At 45.7% G+C, this 22,486-nt stretch overlaps 1 protein-coding gene across 7 annotated transcripts in view; it reads left to right on the top strand.

The window, feature by feature from the left end:
- The window catches only part of SPECC1 (sperm antigen with calponin homology and coiled-coil domains 1), a 268,987-nt gene extending 247,133 nt beyond the window's left edge, over nt 1–21,854 (top strand). For 6 of the 7 annotated variants that reach the window (XM_032431932.1, XM_032431934.1, XM_032431931.1 and 3 more), the window contains 3 exons: nt 3,480–3,596; nt 9,980–10,039; nt 18,307–21,854. In XM_032431932.1, the coding sequence (XP_032287823.1) occupies nt 3,480–3,596; nt 9,980–10,039; nt 18,307–18,396 (267 nt within the window). In that variant the 3' untranslated portion in view covers nt 18,397–21,854. Of the gene's footprint in view, nt 1–3,479; nt 3,597–7,363; nt 8,740–9,979; nt 10,040–18,306 lie in introns of those variants that run through there. The other variant, XM_032431936.1, reaches the window with a different exon arrangement.
- Nucleotides 21,855–22,486: the final 632 nt, after the last annotated feature.

Below are 22,486 nucleotides of genomic sequence, written 5' to 3'. Positions count from 1 at the left end.
TAACCAAAAATAAAAGTTTTCACCCACATTTTAGGGGTAGGACCTGGAATTAGTCCTCGCTTGGTTCCTGGGGTTCCTAGGATTGGCCAGCTAGCCATGCCCAAGAAACTGTTGTCTTTCTGCCTGTTACCCAGTGCATTGGTCCAGTCCACGTGAGCCCCTTTCTGCCGTGGCTACCTCGTCCTCCCCCGCAGGTGGCCACAACCGTACTGTGTCTTAGCCCATTTCGCTGGGACCCACACACTCTGCCTTAAAGTGTGGCACCCCACCTCAGCTAACTCCTCATGCACTAAGTTATATCATACAGCTCACAAAAAGATACCTCAATGAGCAGAAATGGACTGCTTTTGTATTAACCATCGCTACAAAGCCACCACTGAGATGTGTAGAGTCCTTTGCATCCTCTTACGTGAGGTATCATAAACGTACGCACGTTTTCAGTTGTTCAACCAGCTGTGCTGACTTGGGGGTTGTTGATGCTCTTGTCGTTCCAATGGAATTAGGATTTCAAATGACATTCAGGGAACTAGAATTGAGCTGTTCCACTTTATCCTAAGAAGGGTAAAGTTTTTACTTGATAGCCACATGTTCTTGGAATGAGTATAATGCTGCAGATCACAGCTGGTTGTCATCCATCTCTTCCAGTGTCAGAAGAACTCCACGTCTTAAACATGGTGGCTGTGGGTTACATGAAAGAAGCATTTCCTGACCTGGATGTTGGATTTGACAACCTGCCTAGATTTGGAATTTCCATAATTCCCTTTTTTTTTTTTTTAAAGATAGGGCCCTGCTCCTATTTCTTGTGTAGTGTTGGTGTGGTCTTGCGGCTGAAGCGCCAGGGTCTGCTTTACAGTGTGCTTCACGTTTCTGGAAAGGCCCGCGAGCTGCCGTCTGTCTAGAAGCTTCCGGGCCGTCTGAGCTCTCCTGACGTTGTGAGTCGTTTAGACTGATTTTTTCCAACCAGATTTTATAGTCTCAACCTGTTGCTCATTTATACTTATAGATCAGAAGCTGCTCCTGTGGGGACGCCTGGGTGGCTCGGTCAGTTAAGCATCTGCCTTCAGCTCAGGTCATGATTTCAGTGTCGTGGGATCGAGCCCCACGTCGGGATCTCTGCTCAGCGGCAAACCTGCTTCTCCCTCTTCCTCTCCCTCTGTGCTCTCTCGCTCTCAGTCTCAAATAAATAAATAAAATCTTTAAACTCCAAAACTGCTCCTAGGTGACACTCAGTTAGCTGAAATACTGGGCACTTTCTTGGTTTTGTGAGACGGATGGCCTCGTCACCCCTTTGGGTCTGTCTGGCCTCTCAGAATGCTTCTGAAGATCGTGCAGATGAAGGAAAATGGCATTTTGTATCATTAAAAAAAAAATGGTACAGGAGATAAGTGGGTAAAATGTTCTCACGTTTTAGGAAATGAAAGATTTCTCAAAACTTAAAAACTTTAGGCATGAAGTAAATTTATGAAGGAAGGCAGAGGAGGAGGAAGAAAAAAAAGAAAGAAAAAAAAAGGAAGGAAGGACAGCAAACATGATGTGCTTTGCTGTCGGGCAGAACTGCAATTTGCCCCTAACTCTGGCCCCAGTGATATTTCTTCCTGCTTTGGCTTCCTCATCTGTGAAATGGGTACAGCGCTACTTACGATGTATTGTCATTCTGAGAATTAAATAAGGAACTGCCCAGCACCAGGCACATTGTAGACACTCAATGAATTTTACCGCCCTCACTGCCCCCATTTTTGGAGCTTGATATGTCCCGGCACTCATATTTCAGGGACTTACATCCTGGTCTTTCATTGAATGTTTGGCTTTCTATTTAAAATGTGGCCTTTCTGACGGAAACACCACTGCTTCCGGCCTCAGTTTCCTTTGACGATGAAATGAGCTGTACATCGACGTTGCCTTTCGGAGCGAACACTGCCAGGTGTGGTGCGTGCTTGTCCCGTTTTCACAGATGCCCTAGTGCTGAGCATGAACAATAACCATCAGCAAGCGGTCCCTGGAAAGAAAGTCCGGCTTTCCTTCTGCCAGGTCACAGGTACCGTGAGAGATGGGTTGGGAGACAGGGTCTCAGACGACCTCTACGTGCCAAAGAAAGGGGACTCCGTGTCCACAAGCACTGGTTTTCCGAAGGCTGGCCCAGCCCGCTCCTTGCGCCCACTTCCCAGGGCCCGATGAGCCGATGAGCATCTGGTTCTAGTGCCTGAGACTTCGAGTGAACCGGACAGGGCATGGCCCCCGCCTGTGTCTTTCCTCTTCTTTTTTAACATGCAGACCTCTTGAGAAAATATAAAATTACAGTGTTTCCCATTTCTGAAGCAGCATCCAGGCCCCATCAGGTAGCTCCAGAGTCTCCAGGGAGACTTTTTGAAGCCAAGAATGCAAATGATCAGTTTACCAGGAGGCCCAGCTCGTGCACATTCAGGCGGAAAACGGAGACGGGGCATTCTCAGACTTTTATGTAACACGGATGCTTAGCAGCTCTTAAAATCTGGTTGTGCTTGAGTCATGAAAACCAGAACGAAAAGGCATTATTATGGTTGTGTGTTGCTCTCAGCCAGAGATCCTTCCCCCAGGTAGACGTAATTGCAAAGCAGGCTGGAGAATCCGACATTCCTGAAAGGCAGCGCTTTGGGGGGGACGTTCTAGGGTCCACCTGGGTCACCCTGGACTCTGGCTAGAAGCCAGAAGAGGTTTGCTAGAAAGGGCCACAGGGTGGGGACTTGGCCTGCCGGAGTGTCCATCATCCAGGTACAATGTGTGTGACGTGTGGACACCACCTCCTCCATGTCTTTCCTATAAAACGAGCCATTTGACCTACCTCATCGCTAGAGGCCATCTAGGTTTTTAAGATCTTGGTTTGTCTTGGTCTACCTGTTGTTAATTGGGGTCATACGTCATGACGATCATGATGAGGATTCCTCCTTGACCAGATAAATCTGGGAAATGCTGGGACATAGAAAGCTAATTGAGGGCGCCTGGGTAGCTCAGTCGGTTAAGCGACTGCCTTTGGCTCAGGTCATGGTCCTGGAGTCCCAGGATCGAGTCCTGCATCGGGCTCCCTGCTCAGCGGGGAGTCTGCTTCTCCCTCTGACCCTCCCTCCTCTCATGTGCTCTCTCTCTCATTCTCTCTCTCTCAAATAAATAAATCTTTAAAAAAGAAAGAAAGCTAAAAGAAAGCTAATTGAGTGGGTGGATTTGAGAATAAGATGTCTCGGAGCTTTTCACGTACCACCGGGTAGGCAGAAATTCACCAGGGTTGGGAGCCCTTAAGGCTTTTTTTCATGCGATTCTGTGAGTGGATTGGGGTGACACCGGGCCATTGCTGGTACCAAAATTAAATGGACTCCCGGCAGTCTTGGGTGGTTTCTCATCCGGCCTTCCTGCAAACCCAGAGGTGGATACCCATCTTCCCATAGTCTCGTTCGTATTCTCTGCCCTTGCACAGTTTGGAGATTAATGCTGCTTTTCCCCCCCTACAGAACATTGATATCACCAATTTCAGCAGCAGCTGGAGTGATGGCTTGGCCTTTTGTGCTCTCCTTCATACCTACCTGCCTGCCCACATCCCATATCAGGAGCTGAACAGTCAGGAGAAAGTAAGTCACCTGCCCAGTCACCCCTGGTTATCCTCTAGAACATGCAGGGGGAATTCCTATAATACTGTACATCCAGATGGGGTGGTGTTTATAGACTCCAGGTGGAAATCAGGATATTGGTACCAGGCAGACATAGCTACTGAGTGTATTACCCTTGGTAAATGCTTCTCAGTTGCCCTTGTGGCCTGGAAAAATGGAGTGAAGACCAGTTTACTGTGACTGTCCCCCATTTTTTGAGAGAAAGCCTTGATGAAATTTTACCTTCGTGGCTTTAAGACCTTGGCCAGCATTTTCAGTCTTTTCTAAAAGAACCAGAAGCACCAACAAAAGGATCTCGCTGCTCAGATAAGCTTGGGAAACTGTATATTATGTCACATTCTTAGAGATTCACAGTGCTCATTAGCACAGTAAAGACTTCAGGAACATGAAAGAAACATGAAAGAAACCCGTGTGACTCTGTTTAACCCTACATATATCAGATCCACAGAATTTTTTAATACAATTACCTACAAGAGTTGGCAAATTTTCCTGTTAAGGGCCAAATAGTGGACTTTGTGGGTCCACAGGTCTCTGTCACAGCTACTCATCTACCATAATAGTGCCCAAGTGGCCCGAGACAAAACGGATGGGCATGCTGTGTTCCAAAAAAACTTTATTTACACAAAGAGGCTGTGGGCCCGATTTGGTCTGCGGGCTATAGTTTGCCAAACCCTGACCTAGAACATCCTACAAAATCATATTCCACAGAGCGTACTTTGGAAAATGCTGTTCTCAGCCCTGCGCTCATTCTCTCCACAAGTATTACTTGCCAAGCATCGTGCACAGTAATAAAGACAACAGTGAACAAAGTAGACCTGTTCTTTGCCCTCTAAAGTAGAGAGACAGGTCCATAAGTGAGTAAACCTGTAACAGGTAATGTTATAAATAAATAAATTGCAGAAGAGCTATGAGAGAAACCTCATGCTATGGGAGTGAACAGGTTTCCTAATTTAGATCAGGAAGGCTGAGAAGGCTTCTCTGAGAGGCGATACTCTTCAGAACGAACCAGGAGCCAGTAATACAAAGAGCTAGGGGGAGCTTTCCAGAGCAAGGGAGCAGCCTGACCAAGAAAACACCTGGGTGTGGTCGGGGAACGTGGAGGAGGGCCCACTGGCCGGAGTGCAGTGAGCGGGGAAGAGTGGCCTGTGATGGTCCTGGGGGCCAGATGGGGCCAGACCCTGCAGGCCTTCCACAGAGGGCTCTGGAAAGAAATCTGCCTCTTGCTCTAAACTCAGTGGGAAGTCATTGAAGGATTCTAAATGGTGGAGACACACGATTCGTGTTTCTGAAAGATCTTTCTCGCTGTTATGTGAGAAAAAGAACTGGGAAAGGAACAAGAATGGGTGAGGTGCTACCAAATGGGAGGCCCCTGCAGTCATCAATGTGAGGGCTTAGCGTCCCTGACTCCAGCCATTAGCTGCGGCGGGGGCGGTAGCATCGTGGATAGAAAGATGGAGATAGATTCAGAATAGGTCTTAGATGTAGAATCCGCTGGACTTAGTAACTGGTTGGTTGTGGGGGAGGACACGAGGAAGGAGAGGCATGTCTAGCCTGACAGGTCATTTTCCAAGATGGGGAAGGAATAGAAATGCTGGAAAGTTCTGTTTTGATTATAAAGCCCAGTGCATGGTCATGGCACTGATGGTGATAATAACTGAACGGAGTGATTTAATTTTCTGCAGTGTTAGTCAGGGTTCTCCAGAGAAACAGAAGTAATAGGGTGTGTGTGTGTGCAAGAAAGTTGAATGCCACGGTTTGGATCTGAAGGCAGTTTGCTGGCAGAATTCCCTCGTCTTCGAGGGAGATCAGGCTTTTTCTATTAAGGCCTAATGCTATGGTGGGTGATGTGCTTTACCCAGAGTCTGCCGATTTAAATGTTAATCTCATCTTAAAAATACCTTCACAGAAACGTCTGGAATAATGTTTGGCCAAACATTTGGTACCATGACCTAGCCACGTCGATACATAGAATTAACCATCACAGAGCGTATAAAAATCTCAAGACGGAAAATTTGTGCGTGGTGCTTTGTTGGTAGTCCGTGAAGCAGGCTGGACAGGAGCATTAAACATTTGGAAAACAAAACCAGAAAAGCTGTTCTGTTCTTAATCATGTTAAGTGGGAGATGTTCCTAAAGTATGCAGCGTGCAATGTCAGGCAGGTGGTTGGATAATAAATGTGGAATTCAGAGGGGAGATCAGAGCTGGAAGGCAGATTCGGGAGTCATCAGGGAGTAGGTAAGGGCTGCCTAAGTGAATCAAAATGATGGAAAAGTTCTACATTTGCGCTATCCAACATGGTAGCCATGGGCCGTTAATGAATGTGGCTTTCAATGATTGGAAAATTGAATTATTAATCTTAATTACTTTTGATTTAAATAGCCACGTGTCAGGTGTAGCTATTGTCTCCAACAGGGCGGGTAGAGATGGTATTTAAAGCCACGAGAGTGGAGATCACCTCGGTCCTAGGTCCTAAGGGAAGCTCTGAAGAGAAACTCGTCTGTATCCACTCTGCTCCCAGCGTTTCACTTCTGATACTTCTGTAAACAGATGGCGGGTTTTGCCCATACTGGGCAGTTCTGCAACACCAGCTGAGTATCCTCAAGTGTGACTCAGTTCTGACACTGTCCGCCTGGAACGAGCATCAGGTCCCACAGGTTAAGGGCTCGGTCCCACAAGACTGTGCCCTTCACTTCAGACCCCGGTGACCATGTAGTTGTCACCTTGCTTCTGACTGACCGACTAAACCGGAGGTTCCCGTGGCCCCTTCCTTAGGTTTAATTAATTTGCTAGAGTGGCTCACAGAACTCAGGAAAACAGTACTTACTAGGTTACCAGTTTATTACAAAGGATATTGAAGGACACTAATGACCAGCCAGATGAGGAGACCCCTAGGGTGAGGTCCAAAAGGGTCCCGAGCACAAGAGCTTCTGTCCCCTTGGACCTTGGAGTGCACCACCCTCCCAACACACATTTTCTGAACCCCATCCTTTTGAGCTTAATGGAGGCTTCCTTACATAGGCACGATTGATTAAACCATTGGCTATCGGTGATTGAACTCAGTCTCCAGTCTGTCTCCCCTCCCCGAGGTTGGGGTCAGGGGATATGGGCCTGAAAGTTCCAACCTTCTAATCACATGGCTGGTTCCCCTAGCAGCCAGCCCCCATCCTTAGGTTATCTGGGGTTTTTTGAAAAATCACCTCTTTAACATAAACTCAGGTGTGGTTGAAAGAGGTTTGTTGGGGCGCCTGGGGGGCTCAGTTGGTTGAGCGTCTGCCTTCGGCTCAGGTCATGATCCCAGAGTCCTGGGATCGAGCCCCACATCGGGCTCCCTGCTTAGTAGGGAGCCTGCTTCTCCCTCTCCTTCCCACTTGTACTCTCTCACTGTCTCTCCTTCTCTCTCTCTCAAATAAATAAATAAAATCTTAAAAAAAAAAAAAGAGATGTTGCAGTCTTTAAAAAAAAAAAGAAAGAGGTTTGTTACGAGTAACAGAAGACATCTATTTCAACTTTGTTGTTCTGAAGCCATTTTCTGGAACTGAGGACAAAAACCAAAGATCATAACAAAGTATGCCCCTATAGCTCTTATATGGGAAATGATAAGGGTTTTAGGAGCCCTGTGCCAGGAACTGTGGACAAAGACCAAATGTATATTTCTTGCTATAAATCACAATATCACAGAGGCATAGAGAGAAGGCTAAGGAACCTTGACTCCAATGCTTGTCGTCTAGGGAGAGAGTGACCCAGCAAAGGGAACCAGAGTGGAGCAGCCAGAAAGGAGGAGACAAGCTGGGGCCATGTGGGGTACCCACAGCCTGTGCATCGAGCCCCTCGCAGACAGAGCCCACCTCCAGCAGTGACCTCCGTGTCCCTTCTCTTCGCTTTGCAGCCTCTGTCTTTTCCATGTGATATTATGAAGATAATTGAGTCAAGAGTGGGCATAAAACAATTCAGAATCATCGGAGGAGGACCTCACTAAAACTATCGTAAATAGAAGTCTCCGCGCTTATGCACACCCTATCTAAAACAGGAATCTTCCTGAAGGTGTGAAATGTTTGTCTGCTCTCATGCAAAACACACCTAGGCTCTTCGTCCTCAAATCACTCTGGATCTGTTGGAAAATAACGAACCTAAAAGTGTTTGCTTTCACACTTTGAATCATGAGCGCTGCTTCCTTATGAAAGTGTGGTGTCTTGCCATGGGTCTCCATGGTTCCCACACACCTCACGGCCCAGCTGCCCTGGTCACTGGCTGCACATTTGGAAACATGCAACACCCAGACACCACCATTTACTCACTTCCCGTTGTCCTTGTGGTACAGGGGCCCGTGGTCTCTACATGTAGGGTTGAATGTCTTCCCTCTAATCTAGGATGCTGTTTTCAGGGAGCACCCAAGTCAGATTGTGGAAGACTGCGGGTCTGTGAGATTAATGATAGCCCGGGAAGTTCAGAAATCATGAGCTGTTCCATCTACCCAGACGGATGTAATGAAACCAAGTCGGTTGGACATCAGTGTTAAATAGGGACTTTCTGATAAAACTAACAAGGACGTCTTCAAAGACATTAAAGAGATGTGAGTTACAGTCAGTGGAAGGTTTGGGCATTTTTTTCAACAGAAAGCGTATTTGTCAGCCCATGAAACTTCCACATAGGCTACTCAGATTCAGGTGATAGAACGGAGTGTTTTCGTGTCAGTGTCTGAAACAAAATTTTAACGTGAGAGGAGAAATTTTCTGGACGTGGGATGCTTTCTGCCGTCAGTTTTAGGTGAGATGCGCTGCTAGTGAGGCCAACACCAAGATCTCTACCAGGGGCTAATGCTATCCTGGGGCTGGAAGGGCTCTGGGAACCTCTCGGTTCCGCCCTGGGCACACTCCCCCCTGCTCCCTGTAAGTGGCAGCTTTCTCCACCCCCCACCCCCTGGCCTTGTGGGGGCCTGACACCGTTGCAATGAAAGAATTAGGCAACAGTGCTTGGTCATAATAGTCTATGCAGGTAAAAGTGTGAGAAAATGGACACTTACACACTATTGCTGGAATTGAAAATTGGTGCAGCCTTCTATTTATTTTTTTTTAAGTAGGCTCCATGCCCAGTATGGGGCTTGAACTCACGACCCTGAGATTAAGAGTCCCATGCTCCACCAACTAAGCCAGCCAGGTGCCCCAGGGGTAGCATTTTAGAAAACAAGTTGGCATTGCATATCAAATGCCATGACTTCTGGAATAATGGTAGCCGAAAAACTGGCTTACAGTCCCCCCTTCCCCCTCAAAACTAATCAAAAGGGACTTTAAAATAAGCACAAAATAGGAGATGGCTGCCGCAAGTTTGGGCTCAATTAAAGGAAGCCAGGAGCCAACTTAGAGCTCCTGTCTCAGCAGAACAGAGAGCAGTGTTACGGAAACAAGCATAAGGTTTCCAGTTCATGCCCATAAATTTCCCTTTATTTGGAGGAAGAGGGCTGGTGGCTTGGGCAAGATGACCACAGATCAACAGCTTTCCCAGGCCTCGACCACAGCCTGGGAGAAAACGTGCACAGCCTCGTCTTTCTCTTTTTCTGTGACCTAGTACCTAGGGCAGAGAGTTTGCTTCAGTCTCAGGGTGGGGGCCACCCACCTTCAGGAAGCAAATGTGCACCCAAGGACAGAGGGTGGAGGCCATGCGGAAATGGAAAAAGGGATAAAATTATTTATCAAATCCAAATGCGTAAAATCCAAATGCATAAAATCAAGAAATTCTACTGGGGAACATAAAACGTGAATATTACTTACAGGAACATGACTTTCTTGATTAAACTTAATATACCAATCTAATTAAATTTTGATGTTATCCTAATGACTCTCAAATGAACCATGGAGGGGAGGAGGCAGGATTAAGTGATCCTTAAGTTCATCCAGGTGAGGAAACATCAGAAGAGCCAGAAAGAGTCTCAAGAAGAAGCTGCAAATTCGGGCTAAATGTGGAACAGTGCCTTTAGAATTCTAGGGGGAAATGGTATATATAGCACTGTGATTAAACAACTCTTGATACACAACAGAATGTGTATGTCATAAATCGTGGCAAAGTAAAAAATAACTGAACTAACAAATATTTATCTTTGATAGTCAGGAATCAATCGATAATGTCATTTTAATTATTTAACCTGTCAATCATTTTCTTCCTTGGACTGAAACCCTGTTTGCATATTTGACTTAAAATTTTAAGTGTTTTATAATAGTAGATCATCTATATGGGAGTGTCATTTAGTGTTCTTTCCTGGCAAAAACTATATATTTTTATATTTATTTTTATTTTTTTCAAAAGCTATGTGTTTTTAGTTGATAATTCCAGTCTCTGTCCTTTTAACCTAGAAAAGGAATCTCTTGTTGGCATTTGAAGCAGCCGAAAGTGTAGGCATCAAACCCAGCCTGGTAAGTATCCTATTTTATATCCTTGTGATACTTTATTCTACTTATAGGAGAAAGAACTTTATGCCATCTACTGAACAATTTCTTACAGAACATTAAAATCCATTTGCTAAAGATCTGTTATTCATGATCCCAAATATGAAAATATTATTGGGGCACCTGGGTGGCTCAGTCGGTTCAGCATCTGACTCTTGATCTCAGCTCAGGTCTCAATTCTCAGGGCTGTGAGTTCAAGCCCCGCATTGGGCTCTGCACTGGGTGTGGAGCCTACTTCAAAAAAAAATTTTTTTTTTTAATCCAGTTGTCTAACCACATATGATTTAGAGTTTTTTCAAAGATTTCCTTGTGGATAAATTTCATATCTGGAAGCACAGTGGACTGAATTATTAAAGCCCTGTTGTTCAAGTCACCTAGAAATCTGGATAAAATGTAATTATAAAAATATCAACACATAGGTGTGGTCAGAAGAAAGAATGGGAAATGGCCAGATGTCAGAAATTCAAAGAGAAGTGAAAACCAGAGCCACGAGGCATAAACTAAGACTGGCAAGCCTCAGAAGTGGGTCTGGGAGTGCTGGTAGAGGGCTCATAGTAAAAGACTCCCTCATGGGTATAGGTTTTATTTAATGCCCACACAGGAACAAGAGACAAGGTGCTGAGCTCCCGTAAACAGAACATCAGTACTGAGACCCTTGCACAAAACCCAAGGTCACAAAATGATGTTCTTCTTAGCGAAGGGGAAAATAAACAGCTCTACCCGCCAGTCAAGGGAAGTGATACAGAAGCTTGGTTTCCACCTGAGATTGTGTGTGTGTGTGTGTGTGTGTGTGTGGCCAAAAAAAGGAAAATCTGCAAGAAAAGAAAACTGGGCCAGATGAGGTTTGGAGTTCAAATTTATATCTGTGCTGCAAGAAGCCCCTAGTTTATATTATCTGAGGCACAGAGTTTCTGGGCTAGTGGTACAATGGCCACTGAAAATACATTCACAATCCAAAATTACAAAACACTCAAGAAAATGATCTAGTTGAGCTAATCAGCAGATAGAGCAAACAAGAGGATCAGCTACCAGAATGTGGGATAATAAAATAATAAGAAAGAGACTACAAAAGACTATGTTTAAACATATTAAAGAGGTAAAAGAGGAAATAAAAATCATAAGGACCGTGGTACTATTAAAAAAAAGATTTAGAAAAAGAATCAAATGAAACTAGTAGAAATAAAAATTAGAAATTAAAAAAGCCCCTCAGATTGAAAAACTGATTAGATATAGCAGAAGAGAGAACTACTGAGCTGGAAAATAGAACTAAGGAGATGATCCAGAACATGAAACAGACATTTAAAAAGTGGAAAATATAATAGAGGGATTGTATTAGTATGTATTCAAATTCAAGAAATGGGGGGATGCCCGGGTGGTTCAGTCTGTCAGGCGTTCAACTCTTGATTTTGGCTCAGGTCATGATCTCAGGGTCATGAGACCCCCTCTGCCCTTACCCCCCCACACACACACACTCGTGTACATGTGTGTGCTCTCTCTCAAATAAATAAATAAATAAAATCTTTTTTAAAAAAAGACAAATTCAAGAAATGGAAAACCCAACTAATAGTTGCTTAAACCATAAAGCTGTTAATTTTATTTTTTTTAATGAGAAGTCCAGAAGTAGTTTCAGGATTGGTTCACTGTTCAGTATTGTAATCAAGGACTCCAGAGTGTGTCTTATCTACACTCCACCATCTTTAATCTGTTGGCTCTTTGTCCCCATGTCCTCTGTGGTTGAACATGGCTGCCATGCTCCAGACATCACTCCCATCTGCTGGACAGGAAGGAGGGGGAAAGGATAGAACAAGTGCCTCATATCTTCCCCCTTTGATAAGGAAATCAAAAGGCTTCCCAGAGCCCCTCAGTTCATTGGCAGTACTCTTGTTACATGGTCACCCCAGCTGTGAGGGAATTTGAGAAAGTAAGCAATTTATATTCTCCATTCTCTTTTTTTTTTTTTTTTAAGATTTTATTTATTTGCGAGAGAGAGAATGAGAGACAGAGAGCATGAGAGGGAGGAGGGTCAGAGGGAGAAGCAGACTCCCTGCTGAGCAGGGAGCCCGATGCGGGACTCGATCCCGGGACTCCAGGATTATGACCTGAGCCGAAGGCAGTCGCTTAACCAACTGAGCCACCCAGGCGCCCTATATTCTCCATTCTCTTTAGCGGGAAGCCTACAAGGGATAGAGAGGTTGGGAATAACTATTAGATTAACCAACTGATAGTGTCTGTTGCAGAGCTTAAGCAAATGGAAGATAAAATCAGACAATTTCTAAGTCCCATGGCCAATGGGAATTCCAGAAGAAGAGGAAAGAAAGAATGGGAGAGAGAATATTTGAAGAAATGGTGCCTGAAATTTTTCCAGAATGATGAAAGACCATAGATTCTTACTGAACCTAAAACAAGATGAATCATGCAAAATACCTATCCAGACACATCATAACAGAACTGCATAAAAAGTAAAGAGAAGACAGATAATCTATAAATAATTTCTACTAACTAATAGTAAAAACACAACTTAGTAGAAAATTATCAAAGGCTAGAATAGGCAAACCATGAGTGGCTCATAAACATTTAAAAAGATGTTCAGTCTCATCAGTGATTGGGAAAATCCAAATGGAAGTCACAGTGAGCCACAGGTCGGTAACCCTAAGAGGATGTGGGGAATCTGAGAAATGAAAAAGCAAAAGTCCAGCTGTCATAGAAACGTCGGTACTATGAACAGTGTTACACCAATATGTTTAAAACAGAATGAGCAATTTTCTAAAGAAATGTAAATATATTTCTTTAAATACTAAATGTAAATATTTCTCCAAAACTCACTCAAAACGAAATAGAACTTTATCCATTAAAGAAATCGAATTCATTGTTTGAAAATGTAGTCATGCATGCAAAAAATCCCAGTAAGTCCAAATTCTATGAAACTTTTTAAGAAACAGATGTCCCTGTCACATAAATAAGAGGCTAGAGAATTTAGAAAGGAGGTGACACACATGTCTGGCCAAGATGGAGTAAAAAGAGCCTGATTTATCTTCCCTTCTGAAACACTGAACAGCTAACAAGTAACAACAGATAATTAAACGTAAGGAATCCAAGAAAAAAATGAGAACTTGGTAGACAATAGTATACACAGAAGATGTTTTTCTTTGTCGTGTTAACAGCTAACATTTGCTTCTTTTTTAATTTAACGTTTTTTCCCTATATTTTATCTGACATAAGGCAGGAGTTAGTGAAAGCTAGGAATGAGATCATCTTGTTGAACCAATTGTCAGAGCCAGCAGTTTCATTTTTACAGATGTCTGTGAGGAGATACTGTGAGACAAGCATAATAATTAATCTCAAAAGCATTTAGGGATATTTGTGAGCAATTTAACTAACTTGTGCCATCAACAAAACAGAAACTTCCTACATTATGAGATTTGCTTTGCCGTACCTTGATGTGGATTGAAAAATAGTTCTTAATTACACAGGATACTTCTGAAATATATACAGTCAGAACTGGCAGCAGTAATAACCCCAGGTCTTTGATCAAAGTCTGTTGGAAGATTAGTGAGGGGAAAAAATTCACTTACAGGTGTAGATCCAAGTAAATACAGGTTTCTGGGTGTGGCATATTAGCAAGGATGAGATTATTTTTTAAATGAAAGCTTGACATGTTCTCCCAATTTTAGAATGCATTCCTTTTCAGCCACAGTGTGACAGAGAGGTTTAGCCCATCATATCACAAGTGTGAGCAACTCCTCACAGAAAGAATTGGTGAGAGAGGAGGACAGGTGACATCATGGACGTTACCGGAAGAACAGCCAGAATGTGTGTCCTCCGAGCGTTGGTGTGTTTCTATCCTGGTGAAGGGAACACCCTCGTACTGAATCATACAGTCTGTGAGGGTGTTGCTTGCGCAGTAAGCCACCGAACAGTCACCACACACAGAGATCAGGACGGGGAGGTCTTTACAACTCTGGATTTTAAGAGGGCATCAGAATGATTCCTTAGGCATAACTGAGCTTGCTCTGCTGTACAAACTTTATGAAGGCTACTTAGAGTTGATTTGAGTTTAATAGTATGAAAAATATTTTTTCGTGTTGACTATGTGCCAAGCATTTTCTTTTTTTGTTGTTTTTTAAGATTTTATTTATTTATTTAGAGAGAGCAAGCACATGCAAGCAGGGGGAGGGGAAGAGAGAGAGGGAGAAAGAGAGAGAGAAGCAGACTCCGTGCTGAGCACAGAGCCCGACGCAGGACTCGATCTTGCAACCCTGAGATCATGACCTAAGCTGAAATTAGGAGTCGGACACTTAACCAACTGAGCCACCAGGCGCCCCCAGGCATTTTCCATGTGTTGACTCATTGAGCCCTCTCAAGAATCCTGTGGAGACAGATGCTCCTGTAGGTGGGACACTGAGGCAGGTGCAGTTCCTTTTTACAGGAGACAGATGCTCCTGTAGGTGGGACACTGAGGCAGGTGCAGGTCACACATTAGTGAATAGCACAGGCAAGAGTCAAGCAGGCAGGCCTTCTCCAATTACCTCTTCCGTGACCCTGCATCCAGGACAGCCATGCCCACCTTTTGGGCTCTTAAATGCACAATTTACTCATAGTACTATATAGCTCATGCAGCATTATGCTGTAATTTATCTGATTAGGACTTATCTCCATCCCCCCAAGACCATGAGCTCCCAAGGGCAGGAAGCCTTATCTTTTTTTTTTTTCAATTATTCTTATTGTGGTAAAATAGATATAACATGATCTGAGCGTCTGTCACTTGGTCAATACCACACTGTCCTGATTCATACAACTTGATAGATCATGAAATCAAGTCTTCCAACCTTATTCTTCTTTTTAGAATTTCTTTGGTTGTCCTAGTACCTTTGCTTTATAAATTATAGAATCAGTTTGTCAATATTTACCCCCCCCCCCAAAAAAAAAAGCTTGCCGGGATTTTGATTGGGATTGTGTTGTATCCATAGATCAGACTGGGAAGAATTGACATTTTTGTCAATACTCAGTCTTCCTATCCATGAACATACATTACTCTCCATTTATTTAGAGCATCTTGATTTTTTCCATCATTGCTTTGTAGTTTTCTGCATATAGTGTTTTATAAACAAGTTTTTTGCATATATATCCTTTTTTAAAATTTAATGCCATTTAAATGGTTTGGTTTGGTTTCCCATTTCAGTTATTCATTGATGGCATATAATAGGAAAGCTATTGACTGAGATCTTGCTAGACTTGCATATTAGTTCCAATGGGTTTTTTGGTGGACTGGAGTTTTTTACATGTTGTCTGCAAATAAAGACAGGTTTAGTCCTGCCTTTCCAGTCTGTATGCCTTTTGTTTCTTTTTCTTGCCTTATTGCATTAGCTAGAACTTCTGGTACAGTGTTGAGTAGGAAAGGCGAGGGAAGACATGCTTGCCTTGTTCTTTTCTCCTGATCTTAGTGGGAAAGTGTTCAGTCCCTCACCATTAAGTTTGAGGTCAGCTGTTGGTTTTTGTATGTTATCTTTTATTAGGTAAAAGAAATACCCTTCTATTTTTCTAGCTTTGGGGGAGTTTTTATCATGAATAGTTGTTGAATTCTGTAAACAGGCATACCCCACTCATGTTTCACTGTATTGAGCTTCACAGATACTGCATTTTTTGTGTGGCAACCCTGCATCACGCAAGTCTATCACCTCCATTTTGCCAACAGCACGTGTTCACTTTGTGTCTCTGTGTCACATTTTGGTAATTCTTGGAATTATTATTTATAATAAATTTATTATTATTTTATTTGTGATGGTGCTGTGTCATCAGTGATCACACCTTGCTGAAAGCTTAAATGATGGTTAGCATTTTTTAGCAATAAAATATTTTTTAATTAAGGAATGTACAGTTGACCTTGTTGCGCAGAGGCTGGGGGCACCAACCCCCCCAGGCTGTCGAAAATCTCTGTATAACTGTTGACTCCCCAGAAACTTTGCTAATATCCTACTGTTGAGCAGAAGCTTTACTGATAATGTAAACAATCGATTAACAAATATTTTTTTATGTTTTGTATATTACATACTGTATTCTTAAAGTAAGGTAGAGGAAAAATACGTTTTTCTTATTTTTTTAAGATTTTTTTTTTTTATTATTCATGGGAGACAGGGAGTGTTCAGCACTCTGGCTTCACAGAATGAGTGAGGAGGTGTGCCTCCTCTTCTGTTTTCTGGAAGAGAATGTGTAGAATTGGTATTATTTCTTCCTTGAGTATTTGGCAGAATTTTCCAGTGAAACCATCTGGGCCTGGTTCTTTCTATCTTGAAAGGTTTTCAGCTACTAATACACATAAATGTCATGCAGCCTCAGATTTGGGGACAGGCAGCATACGCTCCCTCCTCCTGAAACACGCTATAGTATTTCTTCAAATGTGTTTGGGTGTGATGTTGACAATGGACCAAAATGGTTTTAATGTTACTGTTGTCAGATTCAGGCATGATGAGATAGTCTGAGTAGAGCTGTGAATATTGATCGGACTCCCGCGTCCTCTCCGAGACAGAAGACACATCCTTGCCAGTGCTAGGCTGGTCATTTTTTCAGCACAATCAAGAAGCAAAACTCATAAAAGATATTTAGGTGTCGTGGAAACAAAATAAATGGCCGGTTACAGGTCACATTTCTGTCACACCCAAGAACAGATATGCTAAGTAAGTTCAACCTTGCTTTTCCACCGCATCCCTGCTCCTGGCTTTACATCAGAGTCCTTTCCTACTGTTCTCTCGTGAACACAAAAGAATCCAAATTCAATCCCCAAGTGAATTATTTAATACGTTCAGCGGCAGACATTTTGGGAACAGTTGACTGGCTGCTTGATAGAGAGCAGCCAGCCCTCCTGCCTGTCATGCTCTGGTCTCCACTGTCTCCTTGCTGATCACCTACGAAACTAGGGGAGAAAGAGCAACAACAACAACAAACGTTAAATGGTCTAACACTTAATCCTGATAAGACAGTGGTTGCATGTTCAGTTGGTTCAGGGCTTTTGTGGTCATCCCACTCGTGAGAATTCATCTCAAGCCATGAATTCAACAACACGCCACAAAGATGCTTACTGCCAAGTCTGTAATGTGAAGAAGTGAACACAGGCTACACGTTGCATTAGATGTCATGTTGATTGTGGGGCAGCCGTTCCTTGGACTGTGAGCCTTAACTGCCGTGACAGCCAGCGACACAGTACATTCACTTGTCAAGTTGTGTATGGAGAACGTTAAGTGAAAAAGCACAAAGGGGGGACACCTGGGCGGCTCAGTCGGTTAGGCGTCTGCCTTCAGCTCAGGTCGTGGTCCCAGGGTCCTGGGATTGAGTCCTGCATCGGGCTACTTGCTCAGTGGGGAGTCTGCTTCTCCCTCTGCCTGTCACTCCCCCTGCTTGTGCTCTCTCTCTCTGACAAATAAATAAATTAATTTAAAAAGAAAAAGAAAAGAAAAGCCATAGGGGCGCCTGGGCGGCTCAGTCGCTTGAGCGTCTGACTCTCGATTTGAGCTCAGGTCATGATCTCAGGCTCCTGGGATCGAGCCTGCTTGAGATTCTCTCTCTCCCTCTCCTTCTGCCCCTCCCACCACCCCCCTAAAAAAATAATAAAATAAAAGCACAGAGCACACGCTAGTACGTCCACGTGATGGAAGTGTGGGAGAACATAGGTGCACATTCCAGTATAACTTAGAAAAATGGAAATCATCCTATGATAATGGAGTTATGGATGACTTTCTCTTTACAAAATTTTTTTAATGCTGTCATGTTATTAAGATGAAAGGGGCAGGAAGTCATGCCTAATGTTTTTTAAAGGGGACAGTATCTCGGGATGCCCTGGTGGCTCAGTCGGTTAAGCATCTCCCTTCAGCTTGGGTTGTGATCCTGGTGTCCTGGGACCCAGCCCCACGTCGGGCTCCCTGCTCAGCGGGGAGTCTGCTTCTCCCTCTCCCTCTGCCCCTCCCCCCTCATGCTCTCTCTCACTATCCTCTCTCAAATAAATAAAATCTTTAAAAAAAATTTTTTTTAAGGGATGGCATCTCCTGATTAAATAGGAATAAAAAACTTCTCTTTTAACTTAAATCACATTTAACAGCACTTCAGTGTTGCCTACACCTTCTGTTCAAGCAGGTGGAGGAGGGTTTCTAGGCAACACCAGCCCCAACCTGGAGCCGAGCCCCTTTGTGGGAAGGTGGGGGCCGGTCTGTGGTGTCCCCAGCGTGACCTCTTCTTTTCTCCTGCAGGAGCTCAGTGAGATGCTGTACACAGACCGGCCCGACTGGCAGAGCGTGATGCAGTACGTGGCCCAGATCTACAAGTACTTTGAGACGTAAAGCCCAAGGGCCCGAGAGACGCCGCCCACCCCGGCCTGCAGCTGGTCCTCGAAGCACCTGGTCACTTTCCACAGGCCCTGCTCCATCCACCACCGCCCACAGCGCTCCATCCAGGGGGACCAACACGCAAACAAGAAACGGAGCGGGGTTCCGCCGCGCACCCGCTTTAAATCCAGATGCATTTGGAGCGTCAGCTGGGGAAGCTTTGCTCCCTGCATGGGCCTCCGTCCTTCAGCCCAGGCTCCCTCCACGAGAACCCAGTAGGACATCTCGGGTCACGCGGTGCAACTTCACCCGTGAGCTGCCGAGATCCACCACCAACAGCACTTCCAAAGCAGTCATCTTTTCACTAAAAACCCGGGCTCCTGCCTTTAGAAGAACTCTGCCCTTGCCACCGCCCACCCCCTCCAAAAAAGAAACACACAGCAAAATGCAAAAAGACAAACATTTCGGTCTCGCACCGCCTGGAAACCCACGAGCGCTTCTTTTTGGGGAAATGTGCTTGCGTGCTAGACAACAGTTGTGACACCTAGAACTTGATCATGCTTTTTAGATCTCGCTGTCACTGATTGGAATCTCTGGATGGAGGAGAAGAGGTGTGAGAATACAAAGCAGCCCCTGGGTGACTGGCTGCGGTGTCCCCCCGTGGGGTGGTCCGCAGACAGAAGTGTGCATCTGTGTGCTTGCACGCGCTCACGCTCAGAACCTCCGTGCTGAAAGGGAGACGTCAGCCACTGTCGCCCCCTCCCTTTGTGTGTCGTCGTCCCCCCCGCTTCATTCCCATTGCCCTTCATGAAAGCCCACACACATTCGGCCCGGTGCAGAACGGTCCTCACTTGCCCACCCAGGTCTTCGTGTGTTTGCACACGCAGGCCGAAGAGGTGTGTATGTCTGGGGATACCAGGCAGACAGCAAATGTAAACACTATTTCAACTCTGGACTTGGGTTTTAGTGCCCCATCAGGCCCTTCGCATTTGCAGGGCCAAAGCCAGCCCTGAGGGGTGGGCAGGGATTCCACGTCTGCTCTCTTGTGAGGGCCGACAGCAGAGCCCCCGCCAGAACAGCCCCGGGGGGAGAGGGGGCTCAGAAGTGCAAGTGAGCACCCAGGCAGGTGCTCATGGTGGGCACGGGGATGCACGTTGTGTAGCCCATGAAGGTGTGGCTCCTCCGGGCAGTCAGGTGACTCGTCAGCGCCACAGGGCTGCACTATCCTCTGTCACTGGCAGTTACGGGATGGCTGCTTGGCGGCCCAGGCCCTGTCCCGGAAGAGGCATGTGTTAGCCCCTCCCTCCGGACCACCTCGGGAGAGGCGGCTGCTGGGCTCTGCGGAGGGTCCATCCCTCCTTCTCAAGCCTCCACCCATCGCCTGCTGAGGGTTCTCCTTTGTGGCTCCAGCTCAGAACCTTCCGGGGAGCTGGTTCAAAGCACACACCTTGGCCTGCCCCATCCGTTGAATCAGAGCATCTGGAACAACGGGAGCGGGGATCTAGTCTGTATATTTTCAGAGTTCCCCTGACAACCCCTGAGAGGAGAGACCGCCTTTGATCTCGTTCCCCAGGGTGGGGCCGTGAGCACAGCTTGGGGCTGGGCAGTTTGGTAAAGGTGACCCCCCCCACTCAGTGGCTCCTTTGTTTTCACATGGGAGTCAGAGGCACAGTCTGAACAAATTTAATTTACTCCTTCCTGATGCACATATCCAAATGGAAAGTACTCCCGTTGTGTTGCTTCACGCATCTGTCTTTTGTTGACATAACTGATGAGTTTTCATTACCCCGGAGCTTCTGCCTTGCTGTCCATTGCAGTGGGGGAAGGTAATATCCCGAGGAGTTGGGTTGAGCTGTCGGTCGATGTGTTTAATCTGGATTTACTGCAGGGTTTGTGTGGGAGAGGCAGTTGAGGTGCTTGGGATACCTGGAGGGGGTGTTCAGCATTATTGGCACCCTGTTTTCAGTGATTACTGTAAATGAGTCAGATGATCCAGCTCTCAGCCAAGCAGTGTCTATGCAGTGTTGGTCGTGGTGCTCTTTCCCCTCGCCCTACGCTGAGCCTGCTCCCTTTAGGGGAAAAAGAAGGAAAGAAATGTTCTATAAAAGAAAGGTCATGTGCCATTTATTTTCATAACTCAAAGAAGCTCCTTGGCTACCATTTTCTTTGCCAGTGGGCATGCTTCTAGAAGGGGAAGCATGTGTCCTGCTCATAGAAACACAAGTGGTGTTAGGGGCCCGTCTGGCCCTGCCGGGTCCCGGGAGAGGGACCGAAGGTGGCTGGGCTGCAGGACCAGGCCTTCCAGCACTTAGGGGACCTGGTGGTGAGGGGGATGCTGTCCGGGCCCTGGGGCTGGGCCACAGGATGGGGTTTTCAGATCCATTTTTAGCCAGAGCGCTCCAAGCACAAGGTGAACGTGGAAAATTGATCAATTGAGAAAACAAGGTCGTGTCAGCCAATTGTACCATTTCCAGTTTTCTGTCCTGAGGCTTGCAATATCCACTTTTGTTCTCATCTCCCTTCAGCCAGTAGTCATTTAAAGTCATGCAGTGGTTCTGCAGATCCCCCCCCCTTTTTTTAATGCATTGTTCTTCTAGAAAAGATAGATGCAAAATGCCAGACCCAAAAGAATGGAGTTTTTTAAAGACCTAGAGAGAAGTCCATGGTTTTCATCATTGTGAGATCTTCCATGGACAGGAGCTCTGTTGGCTGAGGGCTAGCACCATGGCCCTGCTCCCCAGGGTTCTTGTTTTGAGGAACCCGGCAAACACCCACTTCTCTTGTCCTATTCCTTCTCGCTTCAGAAATGAGGTTAGTCTCTGGTTTTCGTTCTTCATTCAGCTATTGTTTTGGAGCTTTTGTTGAGACCATCTGAAGCATCCCAAAGCAATTAGCCATCTGGAGGTGACGAATATCTGCAGGATTCTCTTCCCCCAGACAACACTGGCCATTTCTCTGAAGCTTCTTCTCCCACTTCCCCATGGGGGGGGTGGAGGGCGGGTGTCCCACTGGCCTGTGGAAAGAGGGGACTCGGGCCCTTCTCTGCACAACCACTTGCCAAATCCAGCTGCAGCTTCTCCCATTCCCAAGCTTGCGTGCCATTTTGAGATGAGCCACCGAGGACGTGCAGTAAGAGATATAGAGCTTAGCTACCTTTTTAAAAAAGTATTTTTAATATCTCCTTTGCCCAAGCTCCCTGGGTGTTTCACTTTTCTTGACCCAGGTTAGACTTTGGCTAAGTCTGGAACATCCTCCGTAGCTCCCTAATTTTAACTACATTAGTTGGATGCAGTTGATACATCTGTGGCCCCGTTTCTACAGAGAGCACATCCAGGACGTGACATGCCAACATGGATGTATTTAACTATTAACATGGAGAAGTGTATGATGTATGACTGTGTAATATTTCTAATAAATATATTTTGTTTCGGTCTGATTGTGAATTTTTCCCAGTGACGTTTACTGTTCCTCCTTTGTCAGAATGCCTAAGCCTCCATTCCAACTAGCACCTTCTCGTCTTTTATTCCTCGTTAGGCCGTGGTCCCCACTGAGCTGCTCTTGCCGGCGGCATTACTGGAAGTTTCCGGAAAGGACTGGGGTCCCGATGGCTTTTCCGCCTCCTCGCATTGACAGCCCTCTTGCTGGGACTGCGGTCACCTGGGCGAGTGACCGTTCAGGGCTGACACGGGGTGCTACAGAGCTGTGATGAGCCCAGACCGGGCCTGGAAACCAGAGGCGGCGAGGGCGCCAAGGTTGAGGAGACAGAGTTCAGGTGAACTTGAACAGACGCGGGATGCCCGGTGCATTCAGACCCTAGTGCACTGTGCGTGCCCGTGGCTCTTGAGACATCGTGGGAGGCCCTGGTTCCCTGGTGTCTTAGGTGGCCGGCCCCACCCACAGGAGAGAAGAAGGGAGACTGCCCGCTCTCGGCCCGAGAATCTTCACTTCTCCCTCCTCCCGGGGAAGATCCACTGTCACTGGTCTTTGTCTCCGGAGGGACCCTCCCGTCTTCTGCGAATTGCAGTCTCTGATAAGGGCTTACCACGCACCGAGCCAGAACGGCAGCCACGGCTCATTTTCCTCTGTGGGCTCTCAGGCAATGGGA

Source organism: Phoca vitulina, unplaced genomic scaffold (assembly GCF_004348235.1).
Source record: "Phoca vitulina isolate PV1807 unplaced genomic scaffold, GSC_HSeal_1.0 scaffold47, whole genome shotgun sequence".
NCBI lineage: Eukaryota > Metazoa > Chordata > Mammalia > Carnivora > Phocidae > Phoca > Phoca vitulina.
The sequence above is the reverse complement of the archived record's forward strand: the minus strand, read 5'-3'. Positions and strand labels throughout refer to the sequence as shown.